This window comes from Cervus canadensis, chromosome 18, assembly GCF_019320065.1.
Source record: "Cervus canadensis isolate Bull #8, Minnesota chromosome 18, ASM1932006v1, whole genome shotgun sequence".
Lineage (NCBI taxonomy): Eukaryota > Metazoa > Chordata > Mammalia > Artiodactyla > Cervidae > Cervus > Cervus canadensis.
The window spans coordinates 19,041,588-19,059,095 of NC_057403.1; the positions used below are offsets into that span (position 1 = coordinate 19,041,588).

Sequence of the window (17,508 nt, forward strand, 5' to 3'; positions counted from 1 at the left end):
AGTCGTGTCCCACTCTTGTGACCCCATGGACTGTAAACTACCAGGCTTCTCTGTCGATGGGATTCTCTAGGCAAGAATACTGGAGTGGGTTGCCGTTTCCTTTTCCAGGGGATCTTCCTGACCCAGGAATCAAACCTAGTCTCCTGCAGTGCAGGCTGAAATGACTAAACAACAAAAAAGGTCCTAGTGATTTCCCACCTGCTTCATTTTATGATTTGATCTTGTGCCATTTGCCACCCTCTCACTCTGCTCCGTCTGTCCTCCCTTCTCCATAGCTCCTCAAATATGTCACATGTGCCAGCTTCAGGGCTTTTGCACCTGCTGGCCCCACCACCCCAAGAAATACTCCATCTCCCAGTTATCTACATAGCTTGTTATTGCTGCTCCTTCAGCTCTCTGCTCAATGTCACCTTTTCTGAGAGATCTTCTCTGGCCACTCCTGTCACCTTCCAGTCCCATATCCTGTTTTACTTTTCTCCAAAACATTTACTGACTCCCCCCCGCCCCTTCCCCTCGTTGGGCTCTCTTCAATAGAATGTAAGCTCCATGAGGGCAGGGCTTTGTCTATTTTACTCGCCACTCTCACACCGCTCGCGTTGCCAGGATTCAGCAGATTTCATTATATTTGCTGAATTTACAGCCACATAAACGACCACCTGGCTTTCCTGGTGGCTCAGACGGTAAAGCGTCTGCCTGCAATGTGGGAGACCCGGGTTCGATCCCTGGGTCCGGAAGATCCTCTGGAGAAGGAAATGGCATCCCACTGCTGTACCCTTGCCTTTCCAGGGACGGAGGAACCTGGTATGCTACGGTCCATGGGGTCGCAAAGAGTCGGACATGATTGAGCGACTTCACTTTCCTTTCCAAACGACCACCTGGGTAGTCCCGTGGGGCTAGAAGCCTCGGGATTTTTGGCCAGGATTGGCCACAGACTCCGTCACGTGACTGGCTGTGTCCCGCCCGCCTTGGAGGCCAACGAGGTCCACGTGGTTTCGACTCTAGGGGCGGGGTGGGGGTGGGGCGCCCGGGGAAGGTACTGCGCAGGCGCAGTCCGTGGCGCAGGCGCAGACGCCTCTCGGGCGCGCGGCCGGCGGCGGTTGGCGGCGTGTGGGGCCGGCTGGCGGTTGCCGGGAGCCGGAGCAGAGCTCAGGCAGCTAGAGCCGGCGCCATGGTGGAGAAGGAGGAGGCGGGCGGCGGTATCAGCGAGGAGGAGGCGGCGCAGTATGACCGGCAGATCCGGCTTTGGGGATTGGAGGCCCAGAAACGGTCTGGGCTGGTGCGGCTTGGAGGGGGGCGGGGGAGTTGAGGATCTGCAGGGGGCGTCTGGCCTGAGGCGTTGGCGGCCTTCTGGGAGCCGGACGGTTTCATTTGAAAAGAGGAGGCGGGAATCGTGTCAGGCGTGGGCGCCCTCTTGAGAGGACTGGAGGGGTAGATTTGGTCTGCTTCCTCAGAATTTTTGGGAAGCAGGAACGTCCCAGGTGGTGGGAGGGTCGTTCCGAGGGGTTGGCGGCCTCTCGAAGGGGAGGTTTAGGGACTCGACGCCCGAAGGGAGTGATGGTGGGGTTTGTATCGTGGTTGCGGGCTTAGGGAATGGGGGGGGGAGCAATGCCTGGAAACGGTGAAGTGGGGGCGCATAGTTGATTCATTCATAGGTAGCAGGAACCTCGTTTCGGCTGGACGCTGCGGGAGACTGGCGAGCCAAACAGATGCGAACTTGCATTCATCCTTGTGGCCTCTTGAGTGGTGGGCCAGTCTGAAAGAATGAGGGGTTTTTTGTTTGTTTTTGTTTTGTTTTTTGAGGAATTTTGGAGCACTTTATTTCAAGTGGGCATCCCGAGAGGCTCAGAGGGTCTCGGGGCGCTGGAGGTACCTGAAGATACCTGAAGTACCTGCTTATGTGTAGATTTGGGGATGCCTCCAGAGAGGACAGGATTGGGCATGCCTTGGTCTTGGGCGAGTAGTTTTCAGAGGGGATGAAGTCTTTCAAAGAGGTGATGAATTTGACCAGATATTTATTGAGCACCTGCCACAGACACCGTTGTAAGCACTAAGCGGGTGTCAGTGAACTAACTCGGCAGACTCCTTGCCCAGATGGAGACTACATTCTTGTGAGGAAGGCAGTAAACCCAAAGAAACAGCAAAATATTGGGCAATGCAAGAGCCAGGGAGAAAAAATAAAGCAGGGAAAGAGGATCAACAAAGGATGATGAGGTGGAAGAGCTATTTTTAAAATTTTTTTATTTTTGGCTGTGCTGGGTCTCCCTTGTTCTGTGGGCTTCTCATTGTGGCGACTTTTCTTGTTGCAGAGCTGTGCTTCTAGGGTTCTCAGGCTTCAGCAGTTGTGTCTCCTGGGCTCTAGACTTAGGGCTTAGTTGTGGCGCACAGACTTAGTTGCTCTGTGGCATGTAGAATCTTTCCGGATCAGGGATCGAATCCATGTCTCCTTCATTGGTAGGCAGATTCTTTACCACTGAGCCACCAGGGAAACTGTTGTTGTTTTTTTCTTCTTCTTTTGTTTTACTGGAGTATAGTTGCTTTACAGTGTTGTGTTAGTGGGAGAGCTGCTTTGATAGGGTGGCCAGGGGAGTTATCTGAGAGGTAACACTGAGCCTCGGTGCTGTATGCAAGGAAAGAGCCAAAGAGCCGGGTGGTCATCTCGAAGGACCTTCAAAGCGCAGAGAACAGCAAAATCCTGGAGGCCAGAGCATGCTTGGCAAAGTAGAGCAACAGAAGTGGCTGGAACCAAATCAGGGGAAGCTTTTTAGTATTAAGTGTTGAGGAACCTGTTGGAGAGTTTTGAGCAGAGGAGTAGTATGATCTGCTTTGTGTTCAAAAAGGACCACTCTTCTCTGTTCAAGTGTGCAGAAGTGGGAAGAAGGATTCTGTTTAGGAGGTTGCTGCGGTAATCCCCTTGAGACGGAAGTAGTGATGGCTTGGAACTCTAGAGAAGGGGTCAAATATAGATTCTTATAATTTGAAGGTAGAGGGGACAGGCTTTGCTGAAGGATTCAATGTGTGGGGTGTGAAACGCAGAATTCAAGGATGCCTCCAAGGTTTTTTGGCCTAAGCAAGTGGAAAAGTGGAAGTGCCTTTACTGAGTGAGGTGGGGAAACTGGAGGTGTGGTGGGAAGAATTGGGAGTTCGTTTTTGGACTTAGGTTTTAGCTGTTTACTAGACATATAAGTAGCAACATGAGAGTGATGAGGTCTGGGTGATGGGGAGTGATTATGTGATGTGAGGGAGTATAGAGTGGAGAATTACTTGATTGAAGGATTGGGGAGGCAGGCAGGTCAAGAGAATTTAGGTTGAGGGATGAGAGCTTGTAGAATTTTTTGGTGAGAGCGTGTGTGTGGGGGGTGAGGTGGGGGGTTACTTCAGGCTCATTCTGGAATCTTCTGTGATTGTGGAGGAGGGTACATCATGAGGTATTAGTAAGGATTGGTCTGAGGGTTGGAAGCACCTGAAGTAGACGATTGAAAATTAAATAACAAGAATGGGCCTGAAGACATAGGTGGGGTGGACTGAACTTAGGGTCTGCTGATTGAAGGATTGAAATGTTAGGAGGTCCTAAAGAATTGGGACGCGAATCCTAGGTGTTCTGGAAGGGTTGATCCAAGGGGTTGGGAACAGTAGGTAGGTCTTATTTGAAGTGATGTAGTGTCGGTAAGGATTAAACTAGAATTATTGAGGGAGCTGTCAGAGGCTTAGGAACCAGTGATTTATCTGAGGAACAATAAAGGATGGATGGGGGCTCTTGAGGGAGAGAAGACCTAAGGGGCAAATGAGAGTCAGGGTAAGGAATTCTTGGGAGGTTGGAGTTATTCTGAGGAAGTGGAGATGTACTGAACTCAGTGGAGAACCTGAAAAGGATTGGCTGAGGGTTCTGGGGAAGGAAGGAGTTACCTATCATTTGAAAGCTATAGATTTGTAGACAGTCTTACAGAGTTGATAAAATGCTCTTGAGTCTCATAGCAGCTCTTTGGAGAAGGAAGGCAGTGGTTTCCTCCTCTGTTCAGAAAGGAAGGAAGCACCACAAAGCAAAGTGATTTGTCTCTAAGGGAACTCCAGGTGGGATAGGAGAGCTTCGGAGACTGGAGTAACTTTGTGAGATAGAAAGCAGCTTCGGAGACTGGAGTAACTTTGTGAGATAGAAAGCAGCCTGGGAATCGACAACTGCATTCTGGCTACAGGTTTGCCTCTGACTTTGTGTCATGTTGGACCAGGGTTGTCAGAGAATTGTAAGGGAGAGAAATCATAATAAAAATGGCTTTTCAGGGAACATACAGTCTGGAGGCTAAAAACTGGGGTGTATCTCTCATACAGTGTTTTAATTTTTTTGAAATTAGTTGCCAGCATTAAAAATTCTAAAATTTTGACCAAATTTGGGACAATTTGAACATGGAAAGAATAAAATCGACCTCACTTGGAAATATTTAATAATGTATCTTCTGATGTGATGAAATAAGAACCTCAATGCATCATCTTTGATGTTTTCCTACCAAATATCTTTTACCCTAATCATATTTTTAGAGAACAGGGAAACAGGTTAAAGGACAGTATTGAGGTAATGATGAGATGTCCAGCATGTGGGACATTTTACAAGACAGCTGCCCTGGTTCTCTTCCAGAAGTCAGTGTCATGGAAAAAGTAAGCAGTGGGACTGTTCTCAATTAAGAGAGTAAAGTGGTGGAGCCAAATGCAAGGTGTGACCCTAATTGGATCCTGGTTCAAAAAGAAAACTTCTCTAAAAAACATCTTTTAGACAATAGGGGAAATTTGAGTATTCAGTCCTGTTAGACAATTGGGGGAATTATTTTCTAGATGTGCTAGTAGCGTGGTTATGAAGGGGAACATCATATTTTTGGAGCTGCAAGCTAAAGGTGTGAAGTGCTGCCTTGTCAGCACATGGGTAAAGCCAACAGGGCAAAACGTTAACTCTCTATTTTTCTGTATGTTGGAATTTTTTAATGAGAGGTTGGGAAAATATCTGTCTCCCAACCACTCCCCATGCTCCCCACATACGGGTATGTCACAGTTTCTGATTTCTGTCTTTTGAAAAGTAGTTAAAGTCAGACAGACAGTAAGGTCAGACATCCTTATCAGTTGGATCGAAGTGGAGGCTGCCTGTCTTACAGAGAGCTTATGTGACCATCGTCTCCATCAGCTCTGCTTCAATCACTGATGGCACTGCCCGGCCCCTCTAAGCTTGTGAGTTTGCAGTTCTTGGTGTGTGCCCAGCCCATGTTGTGGTTGAGGTTGAGGTTCAGGGAAGGGAGCCAGCTCTCCCAAGGTCACGCACCAAGTAAATAGAAGAAGTGGGACTTCTATCTAAGCTGGTAACTTTAGGTTCACTGCCGTTTCCATGATAGCTGTTTTGCCACCCTGGGGGCTCATTCTTTCAACTAAAGTAACATAAAGGAGAGCGTTGAAGCTGGCAGCCCTGGTTGTTCTCAGACCGTGTGCTTCAGTAGTTTTTGCACTGCGTTTCACGCCAGAGGCCCATCTAATGTTTCTTCTTCCACTCAGCGGTCATTTATCCCCTGTCTCAGGGTGAGGAAGGAGGGTGCCTAGGAAGAGAAAAGTAGACGATAAGCTCCGTGAGGGTAGGCGCTTTGAAATGTCCGATAATTGAGATGTGGGTTTTGACTGGTCGCTGTGAAATCCCCAGTGCTTTGTTGAGTGGGTGGAACGGTTGTACACTGCAAAGACCTGGAAAGTCCAGGAATCTGAGTTCAGTTCCTTGGCCTTAGGTCCCACATGTGCACAAAGGAGGGGTGAGTATGACTAAATCTTTAAGGACTTCAAGTTGAAATTTTAACCTTACAGGATTGGGACTCCCCAAAACTTCGCCGTTTTGAAACACTCATTATCCTACACAGCTGCTGTTGAGACAGCGCTTCAACTGGTTCCATGGGCACCTAGTTGTCATGAAAGTGACTGAGCCTGTACTGGAGGCCAGTCCTGGTGGTTTCATATAAGGATCCATTTTCTAGTGGTTAATAGTTGAGTTTGAATCCAGAACTTCTTAGTTATCTAACCTGGGATACATTTCTTAACTTCTCTGTGCTTCAGCTTTCTCACTTATCAAATGAAAATAACAGAATTTACGTTATAAGATTTTTGAGAAAGATGGGACTTCCCTGGCGGGCCAGTGGTTAGGTCTCCTGGCTTTCACTGTGGAGGACCTGTGTTCAGTCCCCGGTTGGGGAACTAAGATCCCACATGCCGTGCAGTGCGGCCAAAAAAAAATTTTTTTTTTAATTGAGAAAGAAATGAGATGAAGCACGAAGAGTCCATGCACAGAAAGCATTCAGTGAATTCTAACTACCATTATTTGACAAATATAAATTACAGTAACAAAAGACAAGGAACTAAATAGGAAATGGGTTGTGATAAATAAGATACAGCAGGTGTCAGTGGGATGCGAGGAAACTCCAGAAGGACAAGCTAGACTGTGGGAGGAGCAGGTTTGCTCAAGCAGATTGAGGTGGGAAACAGTCTTAAGTTGTATCTTGGATTCTGACGTTTGAGTAAGTATAATGAATAGGCAGGAGGATTGAGCAAGATCATAGATTTAAGTGACAAATACTGTACTGTCGGCCTTCCCTGGTGTCTCAGCAGTAAGAATCCACCTGCCAATGCAGGAAATGCAGGAGACTTGAGTTCTGTTGCTGGGTCGGAAATGTCCCCTGGAGGAGGGCATCGCAACCCACTCCGGTGTTCTTGCCTGGGAAGTCCCATGGACAGAGGAGCCTGGCATGGGGTCACAAAGAGTTGGATATGACTTAGCAACTAAACAACAACAGCAACTGTACTGTTAAGTGAAAAAGAGAAGTATTTTTAGAAGCAGAAAATGGTCAAATCTGCCAAGTGGTCCCATCATTTCTCTGGTTGCACTGACCAGAAACCTAGGAGCTCTTTATTCATCTCTGTCCTCTCTGTCTTCCATCCAGTCTACTGGGAAGTCCTCAGGGCTCTGCTTCAAGGTTTATCTCTCTCTCTCTCTCCTTTTTTTTAAAGTAAACTTTTATGTCTTTATTTTTATAATAACTGATACAAATAGGAATTTGAACATTTTGATAAGAATGGATTAATGTGACTGTCCTGGGGTACATGCCAAGTGCTGAAGGCAGGAGTGGATGTCCCATCACCATTTTTTTTTTTTTTTCCCCTGGTTTTTATTTTTATTTTTTTGAAATTCTAAAGGATTTTATTTTTTATTTTTATGTTTTTTAGTGGTTTTTGCCATACATTGACATGAATCAGCCATGGATTTACATGTGCAAGGTTTATCTCATCTGCCTTTTTTCATTATACCCATCATCTCAAATCATTTCCACAGTTCCTCCTTGGTCTCCATGTTCCACTCTTGATTCCTTATAATCCATTCTCCACTTAGTAGTCAAACTGATTTAAATGAAAAACAAACAAGCAAACCTCTTAACATTCCTTCTCAAAGCCTTCCCAGTGATTTTCCGAGTGCCCACATCTTTTAAGTCTTTCTTGCCCTGCCCCTCTCCTTGCCTGCATCTCCTGGCTTGCTCCATTCAAGCTGTCCGTCCTTGAACCTCTCTGTTCCTCAGATATGCTAAAGCTCTGCCTGTCCTTGGGGACTGTGTGTTTGCCTTACTAGAAATAGTCCTATACAAGATTTTTGCATTAGACTCTCAAGAAACATGGTTTGAATGTGAATTTTAGACTTCAGAATTTTTAATCATGAGTGAAATTCATTGGCTTGACTTACTTTGCAGTATGTCTTGTCAACTCAAATTGTGGTATAAAGATTGGCTCCTTCCTTCCCAGAAATTTAAAAGGTATTTCTATGGCAGAAGTTAGAGGGGAGTGAATCCACAAATATTTATTTAGAACCTACTTTATCCTCTTTAGAAAAGACCCTGGTGCTGGGAAAGATTGAAGGCAGAGGGAGAAGGGCATGACAGAGGACGAGTTGGTTGGATGGCAACCAACTCAGTGGACATGAGTTTGAGCAAGCTCTGGGAGATGGTGAAGGATAGGGAAGCCTGGAGTGCTGCATTCCATAGGGTCACAAAGTCAGACACGACTGAACAACAGCATGCAAGGCAGCATGGGGGAGACGTTGAGAGAGGGAAAGAAAAGCACAGATCTTGGTTAAAACTGAATTTGGATCTCCAGTGCTGAGCACCCGTTAGCTATGAGAGCCTGGACATCTTTGCTGAACCTCAGTTTTCTCCTTTCTCAAGGTAGGCATGAATCCTTTCCTATGGAAACATAATGGCCCGTGCTGGGGCCCATGGAGCCACCTTGCCTTTTAGGGAGAGAAACTATGCAACATTTAGAGTGTGTGTGCTTTCTGAGAGAGAAAGATGGTGAACCATAATCAAGGTTTCAGTGAGGCACTGTATGTACATATCTAGCTCAGTGCCTCGTACCCTGTGAGCCCTCTGTGGATAGTAATTACTGTTACTGTTACTGATAGACTGTACACAACATGTCATAATGGGACTTTACATTTATCTGCTGTAGAGAGGCATATAACTTTCTAGATTTTTTCCCAAGATTTTCTTACGTGGACTGTTTTTAAAGTCTTTATTGAATTTCTTACAATATTGTTGCTGTTTTATGTTTTGGTGTTTTTGTTTTTTTTAATGTTTTGATTTTTGGTCCCAAGTCATATGGACTCTTAGCCCTCAGACCAGAAATTGAACCTGCACCTCCTGTTTTGGAAGTGTGGAGTCTTAACCACTGGACCGCTAGGGAAGTCCTGAGAGGCATATAACTTTACAAGCATACTCCGGAGCAGTATTGCACAAGTTGATATCTGCTTTGCTAAGATCCCACATGCCTCGCCGCGGCATGGCCAAAAAAAACCACCCCAAAAACACAGTTTTTGAATGCCAAGCACTGTTCTGAACAACTTATGTGTATTAATTCTGCAAGGTCAGTAGTAGTATTAGTCTCATTTTACAGATAAAGGAAGCTGAGAGTGGCAGACAAAATAATGCCTGTTGGGTAGCTGTTTTATCTTCAGCAAGGTCCCTGAGAACTCCATGCCTCAATGGGTTAGTTTCCTGTTGGCAGCTGTAATGATTACCACAAATTTAGTGGCTTACAACAGCCCAAATTCTGGAGGTCAGAAGTTTAGAATCTGTTTCCCTGGGCTAAATGAAAATCAAGGTGTTGGCAGGGCTGTGCTCTCTATGGAGGCTCTAGGAAGAATTTGCTTGATTTTTCTAATGTCTAGAAGCCACCTGCATTTCTTGACTTGTGGCCCCTTCCTTCATCTCTAAAGCATCTTCAAGCCTCTCTTCTCTGAGCAAAGACCCTGCTTTTGTCATCATCTCACCACCTCAGACCCTTCTGTCTCCCTCTCTAAAGGACCCTTGTGATTATTTGGACCCACCTGGAAAATCCAGGATAATTACCTCTGCTCCCCCATCCCCAATGCTTAATTTGATCACACCGGCAAAATTCCTTTTGTCACATGATGTAATATATTCATGGACCCCAGGAATTAGGGGCATGGATGTGACGATGGCAGGGCAGCATTGTTTTGTCTGTTACTCTCAGCTTCCTTTATCTGTAAAATGAGACTAATAATATTGTAGCCACGTGTTCTGGGAAACAAACTCACTGAGAAGGACAATGCAGATAGTGGAGTGCAGTTTGTTTGTTTATTTATTTATTTATTTTAGGAGTGCAGTTTATTATACCTGCGGGCCCAAGGAAAAGTCAGAGTCTCCTCTTAGCCAAGGACCCGGCCAGTTTTAGTGAAAACCTTATATACCCTAAGTGTATGTGCCCAAAGCCACCTCCCCAAATTCCCTGAAACTAGTCTGAACAAAGGAAAAGAAAGATACAATCAAAGTTAACCTGTGATTCATATGCCTTAAGCCTAGGTAGTTAGCAGTGGACAGTTATCAACAGGCCTGTGGTCATACCCCAATAAGCATAGTAGAATTTATGATTCTATTTGGTTACACAGATAATTAGGGTATTCTTTTAGGAGATGAGAGTCTAGATACGAGCCCTGGGGCTTCCATGCCTGGGGTCTGGTTTTCCATTGGTATGTTGTTTCCATAGATACTGGGCATAGAGCTCCAAGTCCACAGTCCGGCCCAGGACGGAGTCCTGCTTTCAAGATGGAGCCTGTTCTGTGTTTCCTCCTTCAATAATACTACAACCTTGCAGAGTTAATACACATAAGTTGCTTAGAACAGTGCTTGGCATTCAGAAACTGTTTTTGGGTGGTTTTTTTGGCTGTGCCATGGCGAGGCATGTGGGATCTTCGTTCTCTGACCAGGGATCAAATCCATGCCCCCTGCATTGGAAATGTGGATTCTTAACCACTGAACTGCCAGGGAAGTCCCTCAGTAACTGTTCCCTAAGTGTTAACTACTGTTATTTCATTCTGTTTTATGACTGCCTCACGGGCTTCCCTGGTATATCCTCCTGCAATGTGTGAAACCCACGTTTAATTCCTGGGTCGAGAAGATCCCCTGGAGAAGGACTAGGCTGCCCACTCCAGTCTTCTTGGGCCTCCCTGGTGGCTCAGATGGTAGGGAACCAGCCTGCGATGCGGGAGACTTGGGTGCGATCCCTGGGTTGGGAAGATCCTCTGGAGAAGGGAATGGCTACCCACTCCAGTATTCTGGCGTGGAGAATTCCATGAATAGAGGAGCCTGGTGGGCTACAGTCCATGGGTTCGCAAAGAGTTGGACATGACTGAATGACTTTTCACTTTGATTTTCCGTAGCAGGTATGCACCAGGATGCCATGGCCTGTGAGCCCACCATCTCAATCACTCTACCTTATTGTTGCCCTTCTCTACTAGCTAGTTCTGTCAGTTACTTTTAGCTGTGTAACCACTGTGTAAGCTAGTTCACCTCTTAGTCCCTGTTTTCTCAGCTACAGAATAGGGATAATAAGGTACCAGCTCATGAGATCCTCATGAGGGTTAAATGACATAATACACGTGAAGAGTTTAGAACAGTGGTTGGCAGGTGGTGTGAGTGTTCACTGAGTGTTAACTATTCTTTGTTGTTGTTTTTTCTTTTTTTTTTTTTGCGCTATTTTGCTATCTACCAGGTTTATATAATTCTGCTGGGATTTCTTTTGCTGTATCTGTAACAGCTACTGGATTAACAGTGTAATATATTTCCAAGCACAATCATAGATGCTAGAGATGCTGTAGTTTCCGAAGCTTGCTTACACTCTAATGGAGGAGTGAGCAGTGAACATATGAACAAATAGCATAACTCCAGATCTGAACCTATTTTGGATGAGGTGGCCAGTGTGGACCTCTCTAAGATGGAAACAGTTGAACTGGGACCTGAAGAACAGGTCATGTGATGAGGTAGGGGAAGAAGCAGAGAGAAGAGCTAATGCCAGAATCCAGCAGCGGGAGCCGACGTGGCGGCGCTTTCTAGGATCAAGAACGGCCAGCCGGGCTGTAGGCGATTACCAAGGGCCAGAGTAGGATGAGATGGCAGGGCTGGGAGTACCAAGCTTGCCTGGGAACCATTGAAGGGACTGAGCAGGAGAGTGGTATGATCTGGTGTCGGAGCTCTCTCTTCCTGAGATGGGGACAGTGGCTTGTAGGGGGCAGGGATGGAAGGGGGCCGGGTATCAGGGTGTTGCGGTTTTACTAGTGAGAAACGGAGGCCAGGGTAGGGTGGTGGCCGATGCTGCCGCGAACATCAGTGTGCCTGGTTTTGGCCCACCTGAGTATTTCTGTAGGCTTGATTCCCAGAAGGGAATTGCTGCCTTAGAGTGAGTAATGAGAGCCAATGTTCTTTAAGTGCTGACTGTGTGCCAGGTACTATTTTAAGTGCTTTTCATGTAATTGAGCCAGAAATAAGCAGTCCTTTCAGGGCCCTAGAATGGTTAAGGATTAAAAACATACCGTGACATTTGGTGGTGTTGGCAGTTGAATAAAAAAAACCTCGCAAGCAGTCAGAGTCCATGGAGCTCTGTAGGATGGTGGGATCCTGGAGAGGCTGTGGGCTCCATGGGATTTCTGTCAGAGGCGTTTGTGTGGAGCCGGTGCTTGAAGAGTTCAGAGGGGACACTCTCCTAAGTTGGTTGTGATAAGGACTTCTTGAGGAAATAGTGTCTGAGTTGGGGTTTGAAGTCTGGAGGAAAGGCTTGACGAGGCTGAGGGAGGAAGCCAGGGTGCGCGAGTCAGCCGTGTGCAGTGCTGTGATTTAAAGTCTGCAGGTGGGGAGCTGAAGGCGGGTTTGGGAGGAAGCTGGTAGTAGTGGAAGATAAGGTGGCGGAAATGGGAGAGAGCCAAGACTGAATGGATTTAAATGCCAGCTTAAATTTTTTTTCTCTGTCAGATTTTTTTTTTTTTTAAATCAGAACCAAATCGATCACTGAGCCCTTTTGTAAGTAAGGCAGTGGAGATTGAAGGAGATGTTCAGGTAACTTTTACTCAGCATCTGGTAGTTGGCTGGGCCTACATTAGGTGGTTTTGCACACATTTGACCAGGTCTTCGAGGAGATTTAATGACATAAAGTCAGAATGGGTATCTCCATTTTACAGATGAATGGAATGAGGTTCAGAGAGATGGCTCAGTTTGCTTGGGTCACCAGTTAGGAAGTGGCAGAGCCAGAATTCAAACCCAAGTCTTCACCCCGAAGGGCGTTGGTGCTGGGCCCTGCCTGTTGCTGAAGGAACAGCAAGGAGAACAGAGCCTGAGAAGTTAGTGGGTTTGGAGGTATAGATTTCCCAGAAGCAAGCGGGGCCAGTCTAGCTATATCCTTGGGGTAATGGAGCAGCCAAACCAGAAAAGACCATCACTCAGACTAGGAGGGACCATGGAACCTGGGATTCCAGGTGCAGCAGTGTCGGGACCAGGTGAAGGGAGATGAAGGACAGTGACAGCAGAGACCTGGAAGGCACAGCTGAATGCACGGCTGCTCAGCCTGTCTGTTGTCAAAGGTTTGATCTGTGCACGATATCCTCTTTGGAAACATTGCTTATTTATTATCTGTTGTTTCTGGAGGGATTGGAGTGCCTCTGGAAAGACGCATAACCTCTTTCCTCCTTCCCCCTGCTGGTGTGACGCTCTCAACCTGTGATAAGAGACCCCCCTCATTGCTAGCATCTGTGTTATTTATCTTGCTTGTATGTCATAATCCCTTTGCTCAAATTACTCTGGTTAACTGGAATTGTCGCTTGAAAGGCTCCTCTCTGCTAGGGTGTGGTTGGCAGTGGCAGGGCAGTGTAGAAAACCAATAATGAACAAGCTGGGAACTGGACATATGCCTCTGAGGGAAATATTGTCAGTGTTCTTTCCCTCCTCCCGATTTTACCCTTTGATCATACCATTGAAGGAAATCCCAAATTTGCTAGCATCAAGAATCAGTGCAGTACTTGATTTTATCAGCCCTCATTCCCATTCAAGATTTCTAGCCTGATGACATGCAAGTGTCCATAATTATTAGAACCATTTTTGGAAAAGAGTTTCTGCATGTTCTCCCTAGTAGTGGTACTATGTGAGAATGGACTCATTTCCTAAACTAGGAGCAGACTCATTGGCCAGCAGACCCTGAATTTATGTGAGACTGTTCTTAGTTCTTACTCATCCTTGTCAGTGTGAACAAAATAGATTTGCTGCAGAAATATTAATGGGTTTGATTACAAGGTGCTAAGACCTGTAAGACCCTGATGGGATTTTTCATGATGCAAACTCTTTATTTCCTTTTTCCAATCGGAAAAATTCTGATTCTGAAACACTTTTGGTTCAGGAATTTCACATACGGGATTGTGGACCTCTGCTGCTTTTTTGTTGACTTCGGAGTTAAGTCCAGACTTCTGGGATATAGCCCAGCCTCTGATTACTTTCTTTTTAAGCTTCCTCTTCTGTCACCCTACAGACTTAGAATGATATAAACACTTCCCAGATGTACCCTCTTTCAGGCCACCTTGTGTGTGATAGCTTAAATAGTGCCCCTTCTCACCTTCTCTTCTGCTGTCACACTAGTCCAAGCCATCATCCTCTCAACTGTGACACTCTTCTAACCCCCCACCCACCCCACCCCATGACTTTCCATCTTGTATAAAGTCCAGCGTCCTGACAGTGCCTTCGTAAGAGCCTTCATGATGTGGCCCCTGGTTCTCTCTGCAGCCTCATCTGTCATTCTTCCTTTGGCTCTCTGCTGTTTGTCTCTCTCTGCCTTCCTGTTCCTGGAACAGGCCACGCATTCCGCTGCTTCGGGGCTTTCGCACTTGGCTGTTTTTGGCTGTTGTCTCTACCTGGCACGTTTTTCTCCCAAATACTACCTGTGTGCTTGTCCTTCATTTCCTTTTAATTTTTGCTCAGTACCTCTGTGGAATGGCCTTCGTGATCAGGCTGACAAAAGTAGCATGGTCCATCACTGATCCACATCATGCTTGATTTTCATCACTTTTTGACATGTTATGTGTCTCTCTTTGTCCGTCTCTATAAAATACAAGCTCTGAGAGGGCAGGGATTGAGTTTGTTTCTTCACTGCTGTATTTCCACACCTGAGAGGGGTGCTTGGCCTTGTAGGTGCTCCGTAAACAGTTGTTGGCTAAGTTGTTCTCTGCGGGATAGAGTGGAGCCTGTCTCTTTTCTAAGATCTGAGGTCTTGGTGCTTAAGTGCATTCAATGAAAACCAAGGTTACTTCCCTGTCTTTGTCTTGTTTTGTTCTTCAGTGATTCCATGTACTTCCACTGTTCTCTCTCATCCTGTTAACAATGTCTGCCTTTTAGGCTGCGGGCCTCTCGGGTGCTTCTTGTTGGCATGAAGGGACTCGGGGCTGAAATCGCCAAGAATCTCATCCTGGCTGGAGTGAAAGGACTGACCATGCTGGATCACGAGCAGGTGAGATGCGCTGTCACCATATCGCTGTCCTTCACAGTCTCCACCCCTCAGTATAAACACATGGAGATTTCGTGTGTTCCTGCTTGCCCTTTCAGGGCTGTGAAAGAGGAGGGCTGGCGTTAATGACACTGTAGCCATGGAGACTGAGTGCCAACGCAGGATTTGAATTCACCTCCACCATGTCACGAGGTCCGCCAGTGGAGACTCCCATCTCCTTTCTGAGCTTGCTTGTCTGTAAAGTGGAGTTACTGTGTCCCTTGAAGGGTGATTGGCACCACAGTGCCCCCTAGTGGCAGGAACACCTCATCCAGAAGAAGAATTGTCTTGGGTAGAGAGGGTGATAGTGAAGGACAGGGAAGCCTGGCGTGCTGCAGTCCCCTGGGGTGGCAGAGAGTTGGACACAACTGAGCAACTGAACAAGAGAGGGTAAGAATGGAGACCCAGGGAAGGATGGTTCCAAAACTTGGAGGTCCTTGGCATGGAAAAACAAAGGGACAGTGGGATGAGAGCGTCTTCATTTGGTTGTGTAATCTGACCCTGGGGACCGAGGAGAGAACACTGAGGGCATGTGACCTGCTTCTGTCACCGCCTGAGCCTGGGGACGAATGCCACTCAGTGTCGGAGTCACCCCTTACCTCTGCAGTGCAAGGACTGGTGGTGCTTTCTGCTTGCCTTCCGCTGCAAGGCCTCGCTCCTCTGACTGGTTTTCAAAAGCCTAACACGTGGTTCTCAGTCCCATCTGTGCTGTAGAATATTCGGGTAGTTATTTAAGAATAAAAGTTCTCAGGTGAGTCTAAAAGTCAGGGAGGGTTGAGAAGCACTGGCTTCATGTAACCTGGTCCCAGTCAGCTTACCCAGCCTGATGCCCGTCTCATAAATTTCATAGTTCATGAGCACTCCTCAGTGGTTCTGCCTTTTGCTGTTCGCTTGAGGTTTTGTCCCTGACTACAGACATCCCGAGGAGACAGTGCTGCATGATTCAAAAACTTTGGAATCATGCAGACTTGGGCTCATGTCCCACCTTCTGAAGCTGGGCAAGGGCATTAACCTCCCAGAGACAGCTTGTACACCTATAAAATGAAGATGTTCATTTCCGCCTCTTAGAGTTTTTCATTTCACTTAACATCAGCACGCATCCAAGAACACCTGCTAGCTACCTTGGAGTGTTCTAGGTAGGGGCAATAGAAAAGTCCACAAGGGGGACTTCGCTCGTGGTCTGGTGGTTAAGATCCTGGGTGCAGGTTCCACCCCTGGTCGGGGAACTAAGATCCCACATGCCATGTGGTGCAGGTAGGTGGGGGGAAGGGAGGGATACACAGGATTTGTTTCCCATTCTCAGTTTTTTCCAGAAACCAGAGAAGGCTCCCTGACTCAGGTTGTGTCAGGGAGACATGAAAGGCTTCCCAGAGTGCTAAACTGAGTCTTAAAAAACAAGTAGAGATTTTTCAAGGTTGGAGGGGCTGTGTTTTAGGCAGGGGACATTAGCACAGCATGGTAGAATCAAAAATAGCCAGCAGTTTGGTGTTTGTAGAGTGTGAAGCCCAAGGGATGGGGGTGAGGGTGCAGATTGCAGGTGAGGTCCAAGTCACGAAGGGCCCGCTGGTAAGCTCTGCTATAAGCCTTTCCTTACTTCCCTAGGTGGTGCGGAGTCATTGGAGAGTTTCAGATGGGCAAGGGGTGACCTGAGCTTTGGGCTTTGTGTAGACTACTGATACCGTGTAGACTGTGGATGGCACAAGGTATGGGACAGAAGACTACTTAGAAGGCTGCCTCAGTAGTTGAGGGAAAGTTGGAAAGAGTCTGAGGAATGGCAGTGATCACAGAGATGGCGAGAAGCACCTAGAGGTGAGAGGTGCTTAGGTGGTAGGGTCGGGTGGATTCTGTGTGGGGAAGCAAAGAGTGACCACAGCCGCTGCCATGGACTGGAGGTGCTGCACACGGTGCCTAGAGCCGTAGGTGTGGTGTGTCATTCAGTCCTCACAATAACTCTGAGATGGAGGGATCATCATCCCTATTTTACACATAAGAAAACGGAAGGAAAGGAGGTGAAACATGGCCCACCCAAGGTCACAGTAGTTAGTGGGAGCACCAGAACCCAGGCCCTGACTCCTGGCAGAGCCCACCTGCTCAGTCCTGTCACCTGGTGGCTGCTATCAAGGAAATGTCGAAGATACGAAGACCAGGTTTCTGGCTCTGGTGACTGGATGGGTGACTGGTGGGCTCATTAACAAAGACAACAAATGTAGGAATCACGTGTGATTGGCCCCTGGGATCTACAGCAGGAAATATCTGATGGACAGTTTAACGTAAGACTCAAATGGATCGGGAAGCAGTCTGTATCAGTAAAAGCAATTTGAGAAACAACAGTAGACTTCGGTAGATACTAAAAGTTATGGAGTTGGTTTATGGAGCTACATAGAGTAAAAAGATGAGTGATTCTGAAATGGAATCTTGAAGACAGCTGCCCATATAGAGGGCCCATATAGAGACTGGGGTGTCCAGTGAGAACTGGGAGCTGAGAGGCCAAGGAGTAAGGCCCAGATGACCCAGGTAACCTAGGTAGAGTGTTGAGTAAGTGCATTGCTTCTAGTAAGGTCCTCTTTTTACATGGGATTTCTTCATATTTGCTCAAAACCACACATTTAAGTCCTTGAGCCAGGATTTGAGTCACCG

At 46.8% G+C, this 17,508-nt stretch overlaps 1 protein-coding gene across 2 annotated transcripts in view; it reads left to right on the plus strand.

The window, feature by feature from the left end:
* The first annotated feature begins 1,066 nt into the window (after window positions 1-1,066).
* Window positions 1,067-17,508, plus strand: part of SAE1 (SUMO1 activating enzyme subunit 1) — a 61,552-nt gene continuing 45,110 nt past the window's right edge. Inside the window, exons 1-2 of one of the 2 annotated variants that reach the window (XM_043435626.1) lie at window positions 1,067-1,266; window positions 14,724-14,835. In XM_043435626.1, coding sequence (XP_043291561.1) covers window positions 1,169-1,266; window positions 14,724-14,835 — 210 coding nt within the window. In that variant the 5' untranslated portion in view covers window positions 1,067-1,168. The remainder of the gene's footprint in view (window positions 1,267-14,723; window positions 14,836-17,508) is intronic. The other variant, XM_043435625.1, reaches the window with a different exon arrangement.